Source organism: Eleutherodactylus coqui, chromosome 1 (assembly GCF_035609145.1).
Source record: "Eleutherodactylus coqui strain aEleCoq1 chromosome 1, aEleCoq1.hap1, whole genome shotgun sequence".
NCBI lineage: Eukaryota > Metazoa > Chordata > Amphibia > Anura > Eleutherodactylidae > Eleutherodactylus > Eleutherodactylus coqui.
Window position 1 is genome coordinate 325,445,347 of NC_089837.1, and position 22,729 is coordinate 325,468,075.

Sequence of the window (22,729 nt, forward strand, 5' to 3'; positions counted from 1 at the left end):
CTTAGGTGCTTGATTATTTTGACAATGACTGTACAAGTATTTACTAAAGTCGTTGTCAGGACAGATGACAGGACCTCTTCAACAGAAATACATTGAGTGCCAACTTTATTAAATTCACAATTCTACTACTGGGAAGAACACATTTTTGCTCTGAAAACATCCTGAATTCTTGTGCTGAACAGCTTGCTGTAAACATGCTGGGCCCTCCGGTTCATGGTGCCATGTAGATATCTCGCAGTAGCTGCATAGTCCAGCTGAGAATTTCCCATTCTTACATATCCCAAAAAGGTTCTGTTAGATTCAGAGCTGGTGACAGTGCATGTCATTGAAAAACACTGAAGTTATTACCAGGTTCAGATAAATCCTCTTCGTGGCATTGTGTATTTTCTTTCATCCGGCCTCCATCTGGCATGGCAACCTATTGGCTCCCTGCAATCCCGCCATAGGGGATGCTGCTGGGTGGCAGGGTAAGCTAATATGCCGCAGTCACTATTCACTGCAGCATTTAAAGGGGTTAAACTTGCTCAGCCTGCTGTAGTAAAATAACAATACATACCCCCCTTCACTGCTTTCCCACTGCTGCCATTTCGCTCATGCCTGGTCTCGGCTGGTCTTTAATTCAAGGTGCAAGGAGCCTTCCATGACGTCCGTAACAAAAGGGCCTTGTGACCACAGCAGCCAGTCACTGGCTCCTTTCAGTCGGTGAATAATTGCAGCACCCACTAAACCTAGTGTTGTGTCGCCATCATTACCCTCCCAGAAGTGGTGAAATGGCAACAGGGGGGAAGATGAGTATGTATTCTGTCATTTTACTATGGCAGGCTGAGCAAATTTCTGAAAAAAAAAATGTGTAACCGGATAACCCCTCTAAATGGTCAGGATTAAGGGTTTCTCTGTCCCTGGTCTTTAGAGCTAGAAGCCTGCTGTCAGATTGCTGAGACCCTGATCTTCCCAGCATGGGACTCCCATGGCAACCTTAGAAGAGGCCACCATGTTTTTCTGGTGGTCTTGCCTAACATCCTTAGTGTAATAAAAAAAAAATGTATAGCTGGTCACTAAGGGATTAAATACTAAAAGATAGCCCAACCACTGCATAGTGATTTATAGTTTGACTATAATCCTCTCTAAAATATCTGACCCTTAGTTCTACGTCTTACATGGAAGTGCAAATTTTCAGCCCAAAAAGGAATGAATTCAAAACCAGACAAATGTTTCCTATATACTTCTTACTTTATGATCCACTCCTGTAATAGCCTTAAAACATGTCCCAAAATAGCATGTGTGAAAGCTCCCTCGCACTTATTTCTCCATTTTGTAGTAATATACATAAAGCCAGTCAAGATTCAGAAGGCCCTATTGGCTTATTATATCCTCCAATGAAACTGTAGACTATATAAAGGGCATTTTTTAGTGGACACATTAGGTAAAATAGCTGTCCAGCTTCAGAAAATATATTTAGTTTTTTTTCCAGAAATGCACATCTGTCCATGGTCTGTATGGGGCATTGCAGTTCATCCCTATTTAATTGAATAAGACTTAATTCTAATACGAGGCACACAACCAATGGGCCTAGGTGGTGCTGTTTCTATTTTTTCTGATCTTGAACAACCCCTCTAATAACAAGAACTATAACGGGTTCAGCTTGGTCTTCGTCCGGCATTCTACAGGATGAATTAGCAGAGCATGTATTTTGTCCTGTATTTTAAAAGCCACCTTATTCTCCATTGAAAGAGATTTAAATACATCTTTAAAGAAACCGATGCAGGCAGAATATTTACTCTTGTGATTCACTTTACTTTTCTTCTCTATTTTTCCCAAAGAGTTTGTGGCCGAGAAATCTTTGGTTAAGGGTATAGTAAGTGAAGTAGCAGTCGTACCCAGAGCCTGATGTAAAGGACAAAAGCTCCTCTGCCGCAAAAGAAGTTACTAGTATTATCAATGACATATAGTAGCTGGAGGACCCTGTTTCAGATTTTGCACAGGCCCCCAGATCAGATCTCCTAATTAAGAGACCCCATAATGCATCCCATAATTAATGCAGATCTCTTATAATCCTGATAATTAATGCAGACTCCCTAATTAAAACAGATCCAAGATCTGAACCCATAATTAAGAGGTCCTAATCCGCCCCTCCCCCCTAATGAATGAAGCCCAAGTCCATTGAATTCAGACCAGACCATCTATCCAGGTTCCACTTGCACCGCTCTGTGGCTGGTTTTGGTGGTGGTGCTGCCACCACTGATGCTGCTACAGTCCTCTGGGTCCTCCTCTGCTGTAGTGGCTGGGGTGTCATAGCTTAGTGCAGCACTCAGGGCACAGGAGAACCAGCTGGGAAAGAGGGTCCATGAGCAATACAAAAGTTGCTTAATGCTCCCAGGGTCTCTTGTAACAATGAGCACTTCCATCACTGATGGCAGCGCTCGTTGTATAGAAAGTTACATTTTGTTTCTAACAATAAAGTTGCACCCCCCCCTCCCACATACACCTGTAGCAGGGTGGCACCCTAAGACCCAATGTCCACGGGGTAAATAGATTTATTAAATCCACGCGGGTCTGCCGCATGCATGATCCTCATATAAAATTCCCGATAGGATGTCATTGACCACTCACAGTTAATTAAATAGGCGCGGATGGTATTTTTAAATGATTTGCGCATGGCCCACGCAGGAATTAAAATGCAGCATGCTCCATTTTATTGCAGATCACGCTTGGATGTGCTCAATTTTCCTCTATCTCAATTGCTCTCCAGCATGCAAAAAAAGACAATCGTGCATCCGCTGCGGAAATCTGCAGCAGAAATCCGCGTAGGCCATATTTGTCCCGTGGACATGAGGCCTAAGCAGTCGCCTACCCATGGCAGGATCTGCAGTTCTTTGTGCACAGTCTCTAGAAAGCAGTGCAGCAGCCAGGCTCCTCCCACCAGTACTGAGAGGATTAAGAATCACATGTACATCCTGCAGAGGGGAAAGCTGGTGAAAAATCCAGACGGTCATATAATGGCCAGATATGTGTTATACCTCATGTACACAAACGGCAGTTGGTTCTGAAAAGTTAGAAAGTTAGGAGCACTTTAACAATGCAATTTAATATAATCGAGACTTACTAAAATGTATGCTAAATAATAATGGTAACATCATTAAAATACACTATTTTATAAATTAGACACTATTTAAAATGTGGCTTACACTGAACCATAACAATGTTTTCCTTCTAAGGATGGGTTGACATGGGGCGGATTTGCCATGGAGTTTCCATGCGGACCCTCTGCATGGAAATTGTCCTGCATTTACAGTAGCAGCAAAGTGGACGAAATTTTGAAAATCTGCTTACACGACAGGAATATTTCTGCAATAAGCACTGCAAGACCCTTAAGTGCACATTTACACGTGATGGAAATGCTGCATGATTTCCACTGCAAATTCCTCAGCATTTCCACATCTAAAACAGAGTCCAAATCTGCAGCTGATGTCAGCAGATATAGCACGCACCTCTGCGGTCAGCGCGCTGTTAATGCACCCCTTCACCTGGTACGTGACTGCCTCTAGTGAATACTGCTAGTCAGGTGATGCAGAAGTGACATCACCTGACCAGTGGCGCTGCGCTCACTAGAGGCCGCCAAGTCAATGGGCGAGCTGACAGTGCAGAGACTTCGGAGGTGAGAGGAGCGCTGTATCTGCTGAAATCAGCTATTGTAGTTTTGGACTGTTTTGGATGTGGAAATGCTGCAGAATTTGCTGTGAAATTTTCCGCTGCTGAGATTCCGTAGCATCTCCGTTACACATAAACGTATCCTTCGATTTCACATAAAAATCTGCATGCCATCATGAGAATTTTGATGTGTAATTGAAAATGGCTTACTACTTCTAGAATTTCTGCAGCGTCAGATAAAGTTTAAGTATTCTATGGTGCGTATTGTGACAATATTCTGCTGGTGTGAAGGCGCCCTAAAGAGGCCTGGGGTTTGGACCTTGCCGCCCACACTCCTGCTTCCATAGCTTTGCCCTTATTGTGATGGGTTATAGAAGGGAGGAGATCTCATATCTGGCGCTATAAAATGTTGATTATTACAGTTTGATACCTTCAAGCAGATTATTTGCAGCATGTGGGGGAAATGAAAAAAAATCCATTAATGCAGCTCACTTCCATGTGGAGCTGTTTGTTGTTAAGAAAGCACAAAATTTAACTGGTGCAGTTTATTTTAACACATGGTCTGAATTCCACTTTGATTACTTTTAATGAGTTTTGCCTCAACATTTTTCCCACCACTTAGCAGCAGTTGCACGAGAGGAGATTTATCACACAGTCGAGATGAAGTATTTTGCTCTTTTGACTGAGTAAGTATGCAAGCAATAAACTGTGGCAGTATGTGCTGTCAGCCCATGTTCCTGCTGACTTATAGGGAGGACAGAAACCAATGAATAACCATGGAGGAAAATAAATCAACTGGACTCGCAATCCACAGACACAATGGGCTAAAGCTACACACCTTCTAATTCATACCCTGAACTCCTGCTGACCAATCAGACTGATTCATTAGACTTATTCTCTCCTTACTGGGCCCACATGAAAAGGGAAAACACATCAACAATTATGAACAACTGTCATGGTTTGTATGAATGATCATTGAGATTTGGTTGATTTTTCGATGCTTATCCACATACAAAGCAACACTTGATATAGCAGATATTACCTAACACTTGAGTGCAATTTTTGCATGCATTTTTTTCGATTGGGGATCTGTGCCTTGTGACTTCCCCAAATTGCTGGAATTGATGCATGGCGGCTCTCTATCAGATGCCACATCTTTTTTATTTTTTAATTTTTTTTAAATCTTCGAATTTCATGTCTATTATCAGAATTTCACCCTGACTGTAATGGAAATGCATGCACATTATCTGACATGCATGAAGACTGCATCCCCACTATTAATTTGTCTGCGTAAGGGCTCATGTGTGTCTGACGTATTTTTCAGACGCCTAAAATGCACAATGCCCAGCAAATGCGCATGTTAAATCCCCATAACCTATATTGGTGCGTATTATGCACCAAAATAGGACATGCTACATTTATTTTTTTTTTACGAGCATGCAATAAAACTGCTGTCTAAGTGGCCCAGTAGAAATTAAGGGACTCTTAGCAAGGCATATAAAAAGTACACAGGTGACATATCCCCTCTAGTTTTAGGTTTTATTCACAAGGGCGTATCTTTCATCAGTATTTTGTGAGCCAAAACCAGGAGCGGGTCCAAAATACGGAAGAAATTCCAAACTTCCCATTCTACTTTCTCTCCACGTCTGGTTTTGGCTGATGATAAATCCGTCCATGTGGAGGAGCCCTTAATGTGCCGTTACACGCAGGTGGAGAAATCCTGATTGCCTCCGCTCCCTGGGCTAGGCAAATACATGTCTCGGCTGCAATCAGCATTTCCTTGCCTGCATTTGGGAGGGGAGAAGCTCTTCTGTGTAATAGCACCCGTAGGCCTCGTTTACATTTTCACTGCATATGCGTGTTTTTTACATCTGTGTTACATCCGTATTCACTGGTTTTCACCCGCGAAAATAAAAACCCAAAAAGGCGCAAGTCATGTCACTTTTTTCCCACTGGCCCCATGAGTAAATTGCATAGTGAATATGCATGTAACATCCATTCCCACTGCATTTTTTACACTCCCATTGACTGTCATTGGCAATAGGACATGGTGCAATTCTTTTTTTTGTGTACATCTTATTACACTAATTACATTTAATGGGTATATATTCACTCAATACAATACAAACCTAAAATATACCCCTGTAAATGGGTCCTTAGGGTTAGGCTACATATGCAGATGTGTCCTTCCTTAACCAGCCTAGTTTCTTAACCTGATGTATCCCAAGATGGTGTATGGTGTGAAAAATTAAATAAAATCAACAAGACCCATGCTACAGAAGTGGGTGAGAACTCCCGGCTTCCAGAATGCATCTGAGGCACAAACAACTCTCTAAGGTCTAGTTATAATAATAAGTGTTAACAAAAAGTTTGAGAAAGTTGCCAACAGCAATTGACTTGAGACCTGTCCTAAAACAGTCCACTTTGGGTTCTTTCCTTTTTTGTTCGTTTTCAGATTAGCATACTTATCTATGTTTAAGTAATTAGTATGCTATTGATAAACGTTATAAGAGTTACGTAAAAGTGTTTCTACAGTTAAAACAAGCTACCTCAAGAAGAGCGAAATTGTAATCTGAAAAATGAAGACAAATACTTTGTATGTCAACACTGTTTATTTGATACCTAGTTTCACTAAATTCCATTTACTGTATGTCACTGATAGACTAAATAAATAAAAATCTATTGAACTAAAAAAAATAAAATTAAATAAAAAAGACAAAATGGGTATATCCAACGGATTCAACCCATCTGCCACCTGTCACCCCTAAGGTCCCATTGTAACAACAAATGGTGTACTTTTATAAGGCATATGGTTTTTTTTGCTGGATCACTATAACATACCATCTGTCACTCATAGGCTCGCATAAAGAAAAAAAAGGATGCATTTCCAGCAACCTTCCAGGCCCGGACAAACAAAGATGGCTGAACCACTTCTCTGACTACCTGATATACACAATATGTATTAGTATACATTGGTAGTCGAAGCCAGTGTCTCCCAACTCCGGTCCTCAGGCACCCCAACAGGTCATGTGTTCAGAATCTCCTCAGTATTGCACAAGTGATGTAATTATTGTCGGTGCCTCAGACATTACCACAGGTAGTCTTACTGTAGGCCTCACCCCCATTATTCTGAAAACTAAATGTTTTGTTCAGTCAGTATAGCATAGTACCAGGTTAAAGATTAAAAGTAATTAAATCACTAGTAATTATAATTATTAATTAAAGATTCCCATTGGGCCGCTTTTTTGTTTCACACAAAGGGCCGCCTGTGGTAAATTCTACAGATTTTTGTAAATGTAATGTAAATAGTGCCTCTGTGTGTGTCCTGCTCTGTTCTGTGCTTGCTTAGCTTTGCACCTGCCTAGGTTAGTATGGCATTCAATGGGAACTGTGCTTGCAGTACCAACCTGGTCCACTGCATTATGGACAGTGCTATTAGCTTCCAGCACTGTCCGCACTGACAGTAGGCTGAACAATCAGCTGATTGGCAGAGATCCTGTCCCTTGCCATTCAACTATTGATGACTAATTCCAAGGATAGATCAGGAATAGTAAAAGTCCCGGGTTTTTATACACCTTTCTAAATATAATCCCTGGTGGAGTAGGATGCTCCTAATGTATTAAGAGGCACAAACCTTTTAATACATTAGGCACTTCTCATGCCGTCCAATTTACGCTAGTTTCTTCCTTAGTTATACTTAAATCTGTCAGACTGGGGTGACCATAATTCCTCCGGATAAGCTATGCCTTTTTGTTTTTTTAAAGTTGGCTCAAATTTTTAATAGTCACATATTTTTGCACAAGCTTCACCAAAATGTGCAACTTGCATCACTTTTAGGATACATCCCCCATGCAGTGTCCAGTTTATGAGTGACTGAAATATGAACTTCATCTGACTTCCTGCTCGTCTCTAAGGACCTCTTCACATCTCATTTTGGCCTCTGTTTGTGGATTCCGTCGATGCGTTCCATCTGGATTGCTGTTTTCGGCAATCCAGACAAAAAGTCTGTATGGGACCATAGGCTTCCATTACTGTAACAAAGACCAATAATCTCTCCATTTAAGCATTTAGTGTAGTCGATTACACTACTCTCTCACAACTGATAGAAACAAACGGGCTCTACAATGTGATAATACTCTGCAGTGCAGCTTTGTAGACTCAGCATCTGACCACTATATGGCGGTATTCATGGGTATGTTGATGCCTAAGGAGTGGTAAGGTACACTGCTCCCTTACTGAAAAAGTGTTGTCTTGCCCCAGACTGTGTTTCTATGTGCCGCTTTTATTTTCATTCTTGTATTGATATTTTAGTTTGCGTATTTAAGCAAATAGTGAAAATTCACCGTAGAACGCATTGCACGCTGATATTTTCCATACTATGTATGTGGGCTTTGTTTCTTAGTCCCAGCCCAGCACTGTTTGGAATTGATATATTGTAGGTCTACATTAATAGCGCGTTTGGGCTCTTGAATGTTAGGTTGAGATGCCCCTTTACAGAGAGATGTATTGGTAACATCCAAATTTTATAATGTTTTAGGAAACTTGCATAATAAAAAAAGTTAATATTTACTTTTTGCATCCCTTGGTTTTGCTTTTGCAATATATTAACTTTTTTCTGCAGAGTTTGGCGTGCAAAATATTTCATTTTTCATTACTGTTGTCACAGTTCAAACTTTCCATTATTTAACAAGGTTAGTGAAAAATTGATGGTATGTTTGTACCAGAGAGACATCCTGTAGGCTACAGTGTTGATTTATGGCACCGGGAACACAGTTCAGTGCTGCTCTCTGCTATGGTGGGAGGCACTTTGTCACTGTCCCAATAGAGAAATCATACCATTGAAATACCTTGCCCTCCAAGCTGAGCGACACACACTCTGTCTTCAAAATGCAACTCTAAATAATTTAGTTTTTACCATGTATCTGTGTGCATATACCAAGCATAATGCTGTTTATAATACTATGCTTTCGCCACACTGGAGGCTTTGAACTTCATTAAATATGTTTCCCTTATTTTCATTCTTTTTCTTAAAGGGATTTTCCCAACACTTAAAATTGCATCACAGCCACTCTGTTTTCCTGGTTGCTGCTGACCAGGACATGTGATTTGCAGCCAATCACTGTCTATAGAAGGTCACTGCTATGGCCAGTTATTGGCTGCAGCAGTCAGAAGTAACAGTACAGTACAGAAAATCCCTTTAAGTATTTCACATACTGTAGTTAGCAGCCAGCAGATGAGGAGTACAGCAATAAGTAATTATACAGAGTCTCATTCAAGATATCTGTAATGATGTCTATTTATCTAGAGAGAAAGCTCATTTAATAGTATTGCCAGCTTTATTCTAGCATACGTGGCTGCATATGCACATATTAGCCATAACATTATAACTAGAGATGAGCGAGCGTACTCGCTAAGGCAAACTACTCGAGCGAGTAGTGCTTTATTCGAGTACCTGCCAGCTCGTCTCTAAAAATTCGGCTACCAGCACGGGTGAGAGGTGAGTTGCGGCGGTGAGCAGGGGGGAGAGAGGGAGAGAGATCTCTCCCCTCCATTCCTCCCCGCTCTCACCGCCGGCAGCCAAATCTTTAGAGACGAGCGGGCAGGTACTCAAATAAGGCACTACTCGCTCGAGTAGTTTGCCTTAGCGAGTATGCTCGCTCATCTCTAATTATAACCACCTAATATGGTTTATGTTCCCCCTCATGTCTCCAAAACGCCTCTAAGGCCTCCTGCACACGGGGGGATTTGCATTGCAAAATCTGGAGAGGAGGTCTGCTTCTGGATTCTACAGTAAATCCAGCCCATAGCATGCTATGAGAAAATACTATTTCCTGCACACAAGCGGAAATCGTGCAGGATACGCAATTTGCACCATACATGTACAGAACACATCAGGTGGGCTTGAAAAGTGAGTCTGCTCCATACATAGCACATGTTTGACATCTTTGATAGCCGAGACCCACCTGCAGCAGCCGTGATCAAAGATAACTCCAGTCGCGACTGTTACCCCTTTAAATGCTGCTGTCAATTCCAACAGTGGCATTTAAATGTAGCGATTGGACTTGTGACATCCAAAACAGCTTCCCTGTGATGAGATCATGGGGTGCTGCCCAGGTGTTATGTTAGCCTGGGGTCTGCTGAAGATCCCCAGGGCTGCCATGAATGATTGCCAATTTAGACGTGTCCATGGCCTGCTTGTCTTAAAGCAGCCCTCCCGTTTTGATACAAACTTCTGTCCATAGACAGAAGGTGGAAAGGTATATTACCTGCTGTCATTCTTCTCTGCAGATGTCTCCGCCAAGATCTTTTCAGCTGTCCAAGATGATCACTTTAATTTTAAGCCTACACATTTAAACTATTCAGTTCTCCCCGATTGCCTTGCACTGATCATGTGAGCAGTGCTGGCCAATCAAAGAACAGTTATAGTCTATAGGTAGTACAATGCTACCAGTGCACTGTGGGAATTAAGTAGTCTGAAGTTTGAGTTTGGTGATTTGTACTGTATATTTGTTTTTACTAGCGCACAAATTAATATACAGCAGCGGACACAATGGACACAACGTAAGTATGTGGGATGAGCTGAGATTTCGGTAACAGTTCTTTTTTCCTCTCAACTCGGTCTGTATATATGGAATCTTATTTTAAAAGGTTACATATTGTATAATGAAAATGTATACAATTCTCCGATATATTTTCTGTATCAATACCTCGATTTGTTACATGTGGATTTTTTAGTGAATATGCAGTGAATTTCACCCTAGGTATTAAAATCTACTGTGCAAATCTATAGCTTTTCTGCAACATAGCAGGCATGCTGCGGATTTGAAAACACACATCGTGCTCCTATTTCTGTGTGAGTTTTTCTTCTGAAAACCTTTTCCACCTATTGTACTGTAAACTGCAATTATATTGCAATTGTATTTGCTGAAACTGAAATACCACTTCAACAAATTACTATATCTTTTCTTTTTGCCAAATGGAAGGCAATCAATGGAAGGCTTAAGATCAAATTCAAGTCCTAGAAGAATTTCTTTCTCCAAGTACAATTTTTTTTTTTAAATTTTATCTTGTCCCTTTTTTGCCTGTGGTTTCTAGGGTGCGGTAAGGTGCTTTGATTAGGGGTTCACCTTTCCCTGCACCCTGGATTTGTATTTTCTGCAAATCTCCCAACGTTTTCCCAACGTTTTGCTTAAATTGCGACAACGCAGCAACAAGAAGATATGCAGGTGTCATTTTAGTCATGCAACAAGAGTCCTGCACTGCAGAATAGAGAATTGTAAAGGTTCTAGAATGGAGATTCGCCTGGTGAGTCACATGACCAGATAGAAAGGGATGGCGCTTACTCCCAATTCAGTTCTATGAAGGAAAAAAAAATGGAGAAAAAGGGCATTTTGTTGCAAGTTACTGCTGTAGAGGAGAATCCTGAGGGGACTAAGATCAAGAAAAGAGCAGACTGTGAGAGAGGAGGTTGGGCCATGGGGAGCCGACTGTATGAAATCTGTCTGAGGGAGAAGGAAAGAAGTACATATGTGTGAGGGTTATGGGGGGTAGCCATGATGAGGAGCAGTCTGTGAGAGAGGGGAGGACCATGGGGAGCATTCTGTGTATGAAAGGTATAGGAATAGCAAATGTGCGAGATGAGGGAGCCATGGGGACCAGTCCAAGAGAGGAGGGTGAATAATGGGAGCAGTCTGTGCGGGAGGAGGGGGGCCTTATTGATTTGCTTGATAGAGGCAAGGAGAGTAGTCTGTTAGAGTGGGAAATCTAAAGGTTTTTTTTGAGAACCCCTGTCATTGGTGGCGGAGTGGTGGATGAATACACGTTGCTCCTCCACGGCTGCTACTTCGGTCTGTGTCTACTTCAGGCTGCTGTGCTCACTTGGGATGTTTACCCACGTGACCACTGCAGCAAACAGGAGGTCGACAGGGACGTTATCAGCCCATGTGACAGGTTTATGGGACGTCACCATGCCTTCTGGCCAAGTGATGTCACTTTTCAGATGCCATGGCACTGGACTGCTGACATGCCAGTCCAGGGCCATGGTGAGTTTTTTGATTTTATATAGTTTTGGGAGCCCAAAACTATTTATAATCAATATTTTGGAAAACCCCTTTAGGAGCATTCTGTAAGGAAAGGGTGCCCATGGGGAGATGTCTATGAGAGGGAGGAAGGCATTGAAAAAAGCATGTAGAAGGGGGAAGGGACACGATGGAGAGCAGTGTATTTGATGGTGGTGGGGAGTGGAAATCAGTCTTTGTGGGAAAAACTGTGGCATGTGGGGACAGACCAGTGGATTATCCAGGTATTCTTTTTGGCAATATACATGTCATATTTGGCAATGAGAGTTACATAGTGTGGGGATTTTGTCTGTCTTATAGACCTTGAGACATACCGCAGCCATTTTTGGGCAGCAGCAGTTTTTCAACCCCTCCTTCCAGCAGCAAAAAATAATGTTATCTTACTTTCAGCGTAGCCATATAAAGGTATTCTTTTTGCAGAAGTCGTCACATTTTTTAATGGCACCATTTAGTGTACAATTCCAAGAAACAGTATGTTAACCCTTTGGAATTCCCTGGATTTCTGCATTGATTACTAATAAAACGTGGTCTGATTGTTATCTTAATCCCAATAATAGAAAAACATAACCTAATTAAACTAATGATACACAAACCGTTGTACTGTTCACCTTGTTTATAGAACACACTGGTTAAGCGCCCATTGTGCATGAACAAAAAGGAAGTCAATCATTGCATTTTTTAAACCTTTAGATCCCACTTTTAGCAGCAATCGCCTTCATCACCGCTTCTTGTAGCTGTAAATAACATTTGCACATTGTGGAAGAGGAATTTTGGACCATTCCTCCCTGCAAAAGTGTTTCAATATTTCTGTCTGTCTTATCAACGCTTTCTGTTGTGCATTGCAGTCTCCCCAGTCACTGCTGTACAGGTTTGAACATGTTATGTCAGTTAATTTGTGTGCAGTGCACGAAAGAAGAGCAGCTGGCAGTAAGTAATTTTTTGTGTTCATGGGTGTGTCTGGTGCTGATATTTTGGAAAACTTTGTGCATGGTATGGAGAAAGTGTTTTCCCGCAAAGAAGTGTGTATGAATGGTTAGAGAACTTCAAGGAAGGTCGCACAAGTATCAGCCATGAGGAAGATGCCGAATGCCCTTCCACATTTGCAACTGATGAGAACATTGAGCAACAACAATCAACCGTGCTCATTACAGTGAGATGAAATAAAGGTTTGGTACCGTGTTAGCCAGTAAAGTGTGATTGTTCTCAGTAAGAGAAACCATGTAGTCTTGTAGATATGATACCTTTTAATGGCTACCAAAAATACAAGCTTTCCGCTTATATCGACCCTTCGTCAGCTGACACAGGGTTGACACTCTCAAAAAAGTTTGTTTTGAGGTAATAAAGCATCCTCCCTATAGTCCCGATCTTGTCCCATTGGACTACTACCCTGTAAAAAAGAAAAGCCCTAAGAGGACGAAGATTAACATCTGATAAAGAGGTGAAGATAGCGATGTATTTGTGGCTCACAGTTCAGTCTAAAATATGTTTTAATGAGGAAATACAAAATCTTGTTGACAGATGGACAAAGTGCATTGAAAAACAGGGAAACTATGTTGACAAATAATGCACTTGTCTCTTCTGAAAGTTGATTAAATTCTACAGCCAGAGTGTGGATAATTTTTGCCCACCCTCGTAATAGGTTATTTTCTGATCACACATTCTCTGTAATGGGTAAAGCACTTCCAATTTTAAATTGAAACACCTTTTGTCAATTAACTGGAGTTATTGAATGTAATCGTACGTTTAAAACCTTTTGTCATAGAGACATGTCAAAAGTTTTGTTCAGTGGGAGTCTGAGTGCTGAGAATCCCACTGATTGCTAGAATGAAGCAGCAGAAGCGAGTTCTATAGACTCTCATAGACTTTAGTTAGTGATCAATGACAGTGTTCAATTGAGCGTTTCTGCTGCTTCATTCTAGCAATTGTTGCGGGTTTCAGTCTCTCTATCCCCAGCGATCAGAACTTTTGACATGTCAAAAAAGCTTTATAAGTACAGTTGCATGTTAAAACAGATGTTCAATTGCATTTTCTTCCTGCGATGTGGTTGTTTACTCAATACGGTCCATAGAAGACATGAATGGTACAATTGTTTGTGTGTTAATACTTAGATTACGATTATCTATAATTGTTATTTAGTTTACAATTAGGCCACATTTCATTAATAATTTCTGTTGTGTAATGTATTGAAGACGTTTTTAAAAATGTTTAAGTGGGGTGCAATAAAAAAAAAAGCCATTGCTATTTGGATTTAATCTTTAAGGTGTTCATATAAATGGTTTGATAACTTTATACTACAGACCAGTATGGTAACTGTGAAACAAAATATCTCAGACACCTTATTTGTGTACAGTTGGGGTTCTTAGCAGCCATCGAAGCCCTGAGTGGCAAGTTTGAGATTGGCTTCTTAGGGTTATGTTCACACGTAGTTACTTTTTGGCATGGTACACACGGATTTTGTGTGTAACATGCACACACTTACAAATACTGTGCTACCTTATCACACGTGACTGCGCTGAAATCCCAAATCGGTCAGTGGGTAGAAGGTGCGGTAATAAGACAGACGGAGGAGGAATAAGTAAGTATTAAATTTTTGTTTTCTAATTACCGAACCCCTTTAAGCATACGTTCAATTTTTGATGACTGAAGGAAATGTGATTCGAAAATGGACCCCTGACATGCTAAAGTCCTTACTCTTATTAGTTACATTTTATAGCACTTTTAGAATCTACAACATTGACAATATACATCAGATGGGCCAGGATGTTTTCCATTTGATCAAAATACATTTTTAAGAAGTAGCTAACGTTTTATTTGAAATGCAGATTGAACTTTTGTTTGACCCTTCAGCCCGCTTTTTATCACAGCAGAGGAGCACTTTGAGCAATGCTTACCCAAGAAGAAAATGTAAGCAGCAACACATGAAGAAGCTCGCATGGCAAAAGGCTTTTAGATCAATGATTTTCCACTGAGACACACTCACTTTTTTCACTACCAGCCATGTTGATACTGTGATTTTATTAAGAATGTAATGGATGTTTTTCCTTCATATTTCTACCAAGTAGCAGTGAGGCCGTTTCAAATATTCTTTAGCGTTTAGGTTTGGTGAAATGCCCAGTAGGTTCTAAGATGTAAAAGCTAAATAGAAAGTTCTGGGAATTACGTTTTAGCGGTAAATCATTTTACCATCCCTTAGTATGAAATCTGAATGGTTCATTTGTTTCACAGCTCTCTAGCTCAGCGATATTGCATATCACTATGTCTACAGTCCAATGGTAGTGCTAATTTTGTAGTCTCTTTGCAGGCATAAAATCTCTGAAATGATTATTGTTCTAACAGTTTCACTGGTAGCTAAGTGAGCATGCAGTCAATAATATAATTTCCAGACTCTCTCCATACCTGTCTGCTGTGGTTGTACAGCCTTGCTCCGTTGTACAGAACTAAAGGTCACTGTTATGGGCTGTTCACATCATGTTTGACTATCCTGTTATAATCTCCATTTATTTATTTTAACCAAATGGATCCATTAACCCATAGGTTTAAATGGGGCAAAATCTCTAAAAGTATCTGTTACGTCTATGTTCATCAAGTTTCCACTAAGATCAGTTTTTGTTTTTAAAGTGGAGTATGCCAATGTTGGCAGATTTATATTTCTGTCCTATTTTTTTTGTTTTTACAAAGCAAGTCTGTGGCAATACAATGCTATAGGGCAGTGATGGCGAACCTTTTAGAGACCGAGTGCCCAAACTGCAACCCAAAACCCACTTATTTACTGCAAAGTGCCAACACGTCAGGGGGCGGGGCTTATCACAACGTATGATTGTACCCCCGTCGTTCTAAAAAGGACCGGGCAGCTTCAAAATAGACAGGGTGCAGATTTTGACTGCTTTTTGGATGCAGAGATACTGCACAATGTCCTCAGTGGAAATTTCTGTGGAAAATTCTGCAGCATTTCCGCATCCAAAAAGTAGTTAAAAGCTGCACCCGGTCTATTTTGAAAGAGCCCTGCCCATTTCCGCCATATGTAAACATACCCTAGCAGTAATAGTGACACCCCCCCCCCCCCAGCAGCCCCAGCGGTAATAGTGACCCCCACATCACAGCGGCCCCAGCAGTAATAGTGACTTCCACATCACAGCAGCCCCAGCGGTAACAGTGACCCCCACCCCACAGCGGACCCAACGGTAATAGTGCCCCCCCACAGCGATAATAGTGACCCCCCCACCACACAGCAGCCCCAGCGGTAATAGTGACCCCCACCCCCCAGCAGTAATAATGACAACCTCCCCCCAGCACCAGCAGCGATAATAGTGACCCCCACCCAGCAGTAATAGTGACCCCCACATCACAGTGGCCCCAGCGGTAATAGTGACCCCACAGCGGCCCCAGCAGTGATAGTGACCCCCACAGCGGCTCCAGTGGTGATAGTGACCCCCACCCAACAGCGGCCCCAGCGGTAATAGTGTCCCCCCACCCCCCAGCGATAATAGTGACACCCCCTAGCGGCCCCCCAGTGCAGTAGTGACACCCCCTAGCGGCCCCCCAGTGCAATAGTGACACCCCACAGTGGCCCCCCAGTACAGTAGTGACACCCCACAGTGCCCCTCCCGAGACCCACATACTTACCTCCACCTCCTCCCCCTCAGCTCCTCTTCTGGTCAGCGATGGTCCCGGCATGCATAATAACTTTTTCTTCCCCACTTCTGCCTCACTAGGTAATTCCCAGCAACCTGATTGGTTGTTTGGTGAATCAGCCAACCCAAACAACCAATCAGGTTGCTGGGGATTGCTGATTGCTGCAGAAGTGGGGAAGAAAGTGTTAATATGCTCCCGGCACACACTCTGACACACACGCTGCTGGACGCCTCCCCCCTCCCGGCGGAACCAAGTAGTAGGAGACGTCGGGGCAGGGGTGAGGGGGATTCCAGCTGCACAGTAAAGTCAGTGTGTGCCGGGATCAGCGCGGCTAGCAGTGCCGTTTGTGAATGCCGGCAGGGGAGCCGCGGCCCCTGCTGGTATTCACAAGTGGTGAGCGGCCGATGGGGCGCGTGCCAGCAGGGAGAGCTCTGCGTGCCGCAGGTTCGCCACCACTGCTATAGGGTATCTATGTCTGTATTGAAGTTTGATTGGTTTTTTTTTTCAATAAACCTGCAATTTAAAATTAACACCTGCAAGCAAAAAAAATAATAAAACTGATTCAGCAAAAATGGACTACTGTTCTTTAAAAGCTTAATTGTTAGAAGCACGGTACTTCAACAGGATGCAAAACCATGGTGTGAGCATAGCCTCATGATGGTCAAGTAGAGGCAGGAATTGTTAAGGAACACAAAGTATTCTTACTTCTTAGCATTTTAGCCAATACTTTTGGCCATTACAGCCAATAAAATTTCAAACCATCATTTAGTAGCCTTTTTAGATGTAAGATGTTGTCTTCTATACCAATATTGCTATTCTATTGATGCTGCGGCAAAACGTATTTCTGTTACTGTAGTATTTTTTTATTTTTTGAGAAAATAAGTATTAAATAAAGTTCTGCTGAATTTTGTAGCTGAAGTGCTTTCTCTAGAATTCATAAATGAGTTGACGAGTACCAAAGGAAGTTTACTGATACATTCATGTTCATAGTTATTTGGAGTAAGCATTAAAGCAGTATTCTTTCACTAATAGAAACCCCATCTAAGGACGGTGCTTGAAATCTATGTATATAAATATCCATGCTCGGGAGCAACTTGTAGCTCGCTGCGCTTCCCTTTTGTTGGCTCCTCGTTGTCTTGTTCTCTCTGCTTGTGCAGCTCGGCGCTCCTTTTTGTATAATATAATCGAGGATGTCCCATGATTTCACAGCACTTAAAGGGGTTGTCCCGCGCCGAAACGGGTTTTTTTTTTTTTTCAACCCCACCCCCCGTTCGGCGCGAGACAACCCCGATGCAGGGGTTAAAAAAGAACACCGGACAGCGCTTACCTTAATCCCCGCGCTCCGGTGACTTCTTACTTACCCGGTGAAGATGGCCGCCGGGATCTTCTACCTCCGTGGACCGCAGCTCTTCTGTGCGGTCCATTGCCGATTCAAGTCTCCTGATTGGCTGGAATCGGCACGTGACGGGGCGGAGCTACACGGAGCTACACCGAGCCCCATTGAGAAGAGAAGAAGACCCGGACTGCGCAAGCGCGTCTAATTTGGCCATTAGACGGCAGCCATGGAGACGAGGACGCCAGCAACGGAACAGGTAAGTGAATAACTTTTGATAACTTCTGTATGGCTCATAATTAATGCACAATGTACATTACAAAGTGCATTAATATGGCCATACAGAAGTGTATAGACCCACTTGCTGCCGCGGGACAACCCCTTTAAGTTTGGAATTTGTTAAATCAAGATTTTGTCACTTTGTGAAACAGTCATCATTAGAGATGAGCGAGCGTACTCGGAAAAGCACTACTCGCTCGAGTAATTTGCTTTATCCGAGTATCGCTGTGCTCGTCCCTGAAGATTCGGGTGTCGGCACGGAGCGGGGAACTGCAGAGGAGAGCGGGGAGGAACGGAGGGGAGATCTTTCTCTCCCCTGCTCCCCGCTGCGACTCACCTGTCAGCCGCAGCGGCACCCGAATCTTCAGGGACGAGCACAGCGATACTCGGATAAAGCAAATTACTCGAGCGAGTAGTGCTTTTCCGAGTACGCTCGCTCATCTCTAGTCATCATGGAATCTCAGCAGATAATTGATGAAAAAGTACACATTTTACGATGTAGCCTTGTGTGTTTGATTGGGAGAGGTAGCTTTGTACCACTTGTATGGATGTAGATGATGTGAGAATTTAAGTTTGAAGTACAAGGTAGCCCGACAGCACACTCTTTCATAAGAGTGAGGTGCCAAAGTACTTTTCCGTGGCCCACCCTGTAGGTGTCATGGTGGTGATGAGTGTGAGGCATGGCGTGTAGTGGTACTTAATGCATACTCGTGAGGGCAGAGTTGTTTCGACAATAAACTGTATCACATCAGGCTAAGATGTATATTTATTAGATAATAGACATTCATGTCATATCCACAGATTATGCCATAAATATATAACACATGTGGCCCCCACTGAGCTCTGTTCTGTGTGTTGAGGCTGCCATCAGCCATAGTATATTGGTGAAATACGCATAGATCTCTCTATTCATTTCTATGAGCGTTACAGAAACAGCCATGTGACATACATGTAAATGGGTCAAGACAGACTAAGGTTGGAGGACTTCTGTTCTTCAGATGTGGGACCTGCACCTATCCGACATTTTTGACATACAGCTTCAGGTACTTCAACCCCTTACTGGTATATGACGTAGGTTTACGTTAAAGGGGTTGTCCCGCGGCAGAAATGTAAATTTTTTCTCTTCCCAGTCCCCCTTCTAAAGCAAACATACTACACTACCCGTGGAAAGCGTTTTTAAAAAGTGTTTCTACTCACCATTAGCTCGTTTCGTGAACTTATAAAAATTCTTCTTTCAAGATGGCCGCCGGTCCTTTCCCAAGGTGCACCGTGGGTCTTCTCCCATGGTGCACCGTGGATGTTCTTCTTCAGTCTTGCGTTCCACTGCCGATTACAGCCACCTCATTGGCTGATCGGCACCATGTGACGGAGGCGGAGCTACGATGACGTGGAGAAGAGGGAGGAGCCAGGACGCCGCTCGTGAGCCCGGACACAGCCAGCAGAGGATTCTTATCTGCGCAAGCGCCGACTGTTGCGGCGACCAGAGAAGAAGGCTTCAGTCGGAGCCATGGAGACAGGGACGCCAGCGCCGGAGGGGGTAAGTGTATAACTTCTGTATGGCTCATATTTAATGCACGATGTATATTACAAAGTACATTAATATGGCCATACAGAAGTGTATAACACCATTTGCTTTCACGGGACAACCCCTTTAAGTACCCCACAGCCAGGACGTAAACTTACCACAGTGGGAGACGGCTATTACTCATAGACGGCCTCCTGCTGCAACAGCGGAAATTGATAAGAACAAAATGGTCGCAATAAAAACTACAACTCGTCACGCAAAAAATAAGCCCTCAGAGCTCCGTCCGTGAAAAATAAAAAAAGTTATGGAACTTTGAATGCACTGATGTAGAAAAAAAATAATTTCCAAAAAAGGGTTTTTGTTGTGTAAAAGTGGAGAAAAATTGAAGATCGATTAAAATAATATTTCCATAAATTCATGCTTTTCAGATGCTGGAAAAGTTGAAAGACAGGTGGATGCACACAGGCCTATGGGAGAACTTAGAACAGATCAAAACAGTCATTAAAGAGCCTCAAGGAGGAGATAAAACGGACTTTGATAAATTACTGCAGATGTATTATGATGCAATTCGTTTTAAGGGAGTGAAAGGTAAGTGTGACAAGCAAAATTAGATTTTATAGGAATGATTAGTATGTGTTTACATTAATAAATATTAAGCCACAGCCGGTAAATGAACACTTCAATTACATAGGACCGTGTTTCCCAACTGCAGTCCTCAGGGACCCCCAACAGGTCATGTTTTCAGGATATCCTATAATAAGAACCCCTGTGGCAATGTCTGAGGCACCGACAATAATTACATCACTTGTGCAATACTGAGGAAATCCTGAAAACATGACCTGTTGGGGGTCTGAGGACCGGAGTTGGGAAACCCTGACATAGGAGGACATTATGTACTATAAATATAACTTTGTTGCAACTGCTGCACCATAAATGGGGAAGGCTTGGGCCAAAAAAAAAGTGGCAAGCAAAGCATTAAGCCGCCATGCTCCAAAAGGTCCGAGTATAAATATGGCTAGGACTTAAATATGGAAGTATATTCTTGTCTATATTTCAGATGGCGCCCTCCTGATTGCAGTTTGTAGAGGCAAAGTAAGTGAAGGACTAGACTTTTCTGATGACAACGCCCGTGCTGTTATAACAGTAGGAATTCCTTTTCCGAATATTAAAGACCTACAAGTAAGTTAGCCGTCAGTTGCAATTTATTTCACTTTAACTAAGCAATACTAATTGAACAATAAGCACGTAAAATGTTTTTTTTCCAGAAAAATATACCTTGCAACTACGTTTCCTCTGATATACATAGTTCATGAATCGCCATACAAACTTCCTTTCTCCAGCCCCCTATAAGTGCCACAGCCCGCTCCACAACCCAGATAATGTACTTTTCTAGAGAGCAACACATATGCTCAACTGCTTTTTCTGTTAAAAGCCATGTTTCACCTCTAAAAATCATGCAGTCAATAACCTGATTGCAAAACTGCACAATTCGCTGTAAAAAAAAAACAAAAAACAAGCTACAGGACTCCAGACAGCAACCAAAACCCAGGATTTTGCGAATGTTGGCAAGATTTTTCAATCTTGTCATTTTCAGCTCTCCACATGGCTATAGTTAAAGGGGTTGTCCCGCGGCAGCAAGTGGGTCTATACACTTCTGTATGGCCATATTAATGCACTTTGTAATGTACATTGTGCATTAATTATGAGCCATACAGAAGTTATAAGAAGTTTTTCACTTACCTGCTCCGTTGCTAGCGTCCTCGTTTCCATGGAGCCCGCCTAATTTTCGGCGTCTAATGGCCAAATTAGACGCGCTTGCGCAGTCCGGGTCTTCTTCTTTTCTCAATGGGGCCGCTCGTGCAGGATGCCGACTCCGTGTAGCTCCGCCCCGTCACGTGCCGATTCCAGCCAATCAGGAGGCTGGAATCGGCAATGGACCGCACAGAAGCCCTGCGGTCCACCGAGGGAGAAGATCCCGGCGGCCATCTTCAGCCGGTAAGTAAGAAGTCACCGGAGCGCGGGGATTCAGGTAAGCGCTGTGCGGATTTTTCTTTAGGTCCCTGCATCGGGGTTGTCTCGCGGCGAACGGGGGGGGAGGAGGGGGTTGAAAAAAAAAAACCCCCGTTTCGGCGCGGGACAACCCCTTTAAATCCTCTGCTTCTAGCAGACGTGGCAAATGCTAGGCACATCTACTGGAAGCCCTATACCCTGATGACACACTGCCCACCTGCAGCTGAAGAGGAGACAACTCCATACTGCTTCCATTTTCTCCAAAACGCACTCCGCCCATCTGCCTAAATAAGCAATACAAGCTCGCTTTCTGCGGCTCCTATCAAAGTGATTACTGGAGAGTAAGGCCTCATGTCCACGGGCGGGTCGGGTTCCGTGGGCGGGAGCCCCGCCGCGGAATTCCACCCTGCCTGCAGCATGAGGACAATACTTACCAGTCTGGGTGCGAGCGGATCATCCATCTTCTCCGTGCATGGGGGCGTGGAGATTTTAATTTATTTATTTTTTTTTAAATCTGCTTTCTCACGGGATCCACGGAACACCCAAAGTGTCATTTCCAGGTGTGCCCGAGATCGGAGGGCTTCCATTGACTTCAAAATTGAGCATGCTGCGATTTGTTTGCCAGACCAGAAGGTGCACAAAACAAATCTGCATGCTTTAATTAAGCTGCGGACGCCCATGATTTTCTATGGGTGGCTTGAACTCCGGATCGTCTGCACGGGTGCCTCACGCAGACCCCAGAATTCAAACCTGCCCGTGGACAGGAGCCCTAAGGGGTACCAGGATTGCCTGAGGCCAATATCATGTCGATGGACAGAATAAGCTGGCCATCTGTCACTGTTGTCATGTCAATGGAGCAGAATGAGCAGACCTACCTGTCACTACTATCACGTCTATTGAGGAGGATGAGCGAACCTGCATGTCTTTACTATCATGTATAAGGACTGGGGAGGAGTGGGACTGCCAATCACAATTATCATGTGTATGGATGGGGGAGGCTTGAATGTAATTATTCTATGGCAGGCAGTCTCTGGCGGTGTATAGTAGGACATGCACCATGTCTATTATACAGGGGGAGGGGCACTTCACTTTGGATGTGTAGACAATTACTGGAAGCAGAGCATTGGATGATATGTATAGGTTGCGGCACTCTGGGTGTGTATATGTACTTTATAGTGCCGCACAGTAAGCCTTTTTTATTTTAACATTATATATGTATTTTAA

The 22,729-nt window shown here is 42.9% G+C and overlaps 1 protein-coding gene across 1 annotated transcript in view; it reads left to right on the plus strand.

Annotated features, from left to right (window-relative positions):
• Positions 1 to 22,729, plus strand: part of BRIP1 (BRCA1 interacting helicase 1) — a 228,452-nt gene that overhangs the window by 159,550 nt on the left and 46,173 nt on the right. The window contains 2 exon segments of the mRNA XM_066575099.1: positions 19,924 to 20,083; positions 20,553 to 20,674. Coding sequence (XP_066431196.1) covers positions 19,924 to 20,083; positions 20,553 to 20,674 — 282 coding nt within the window.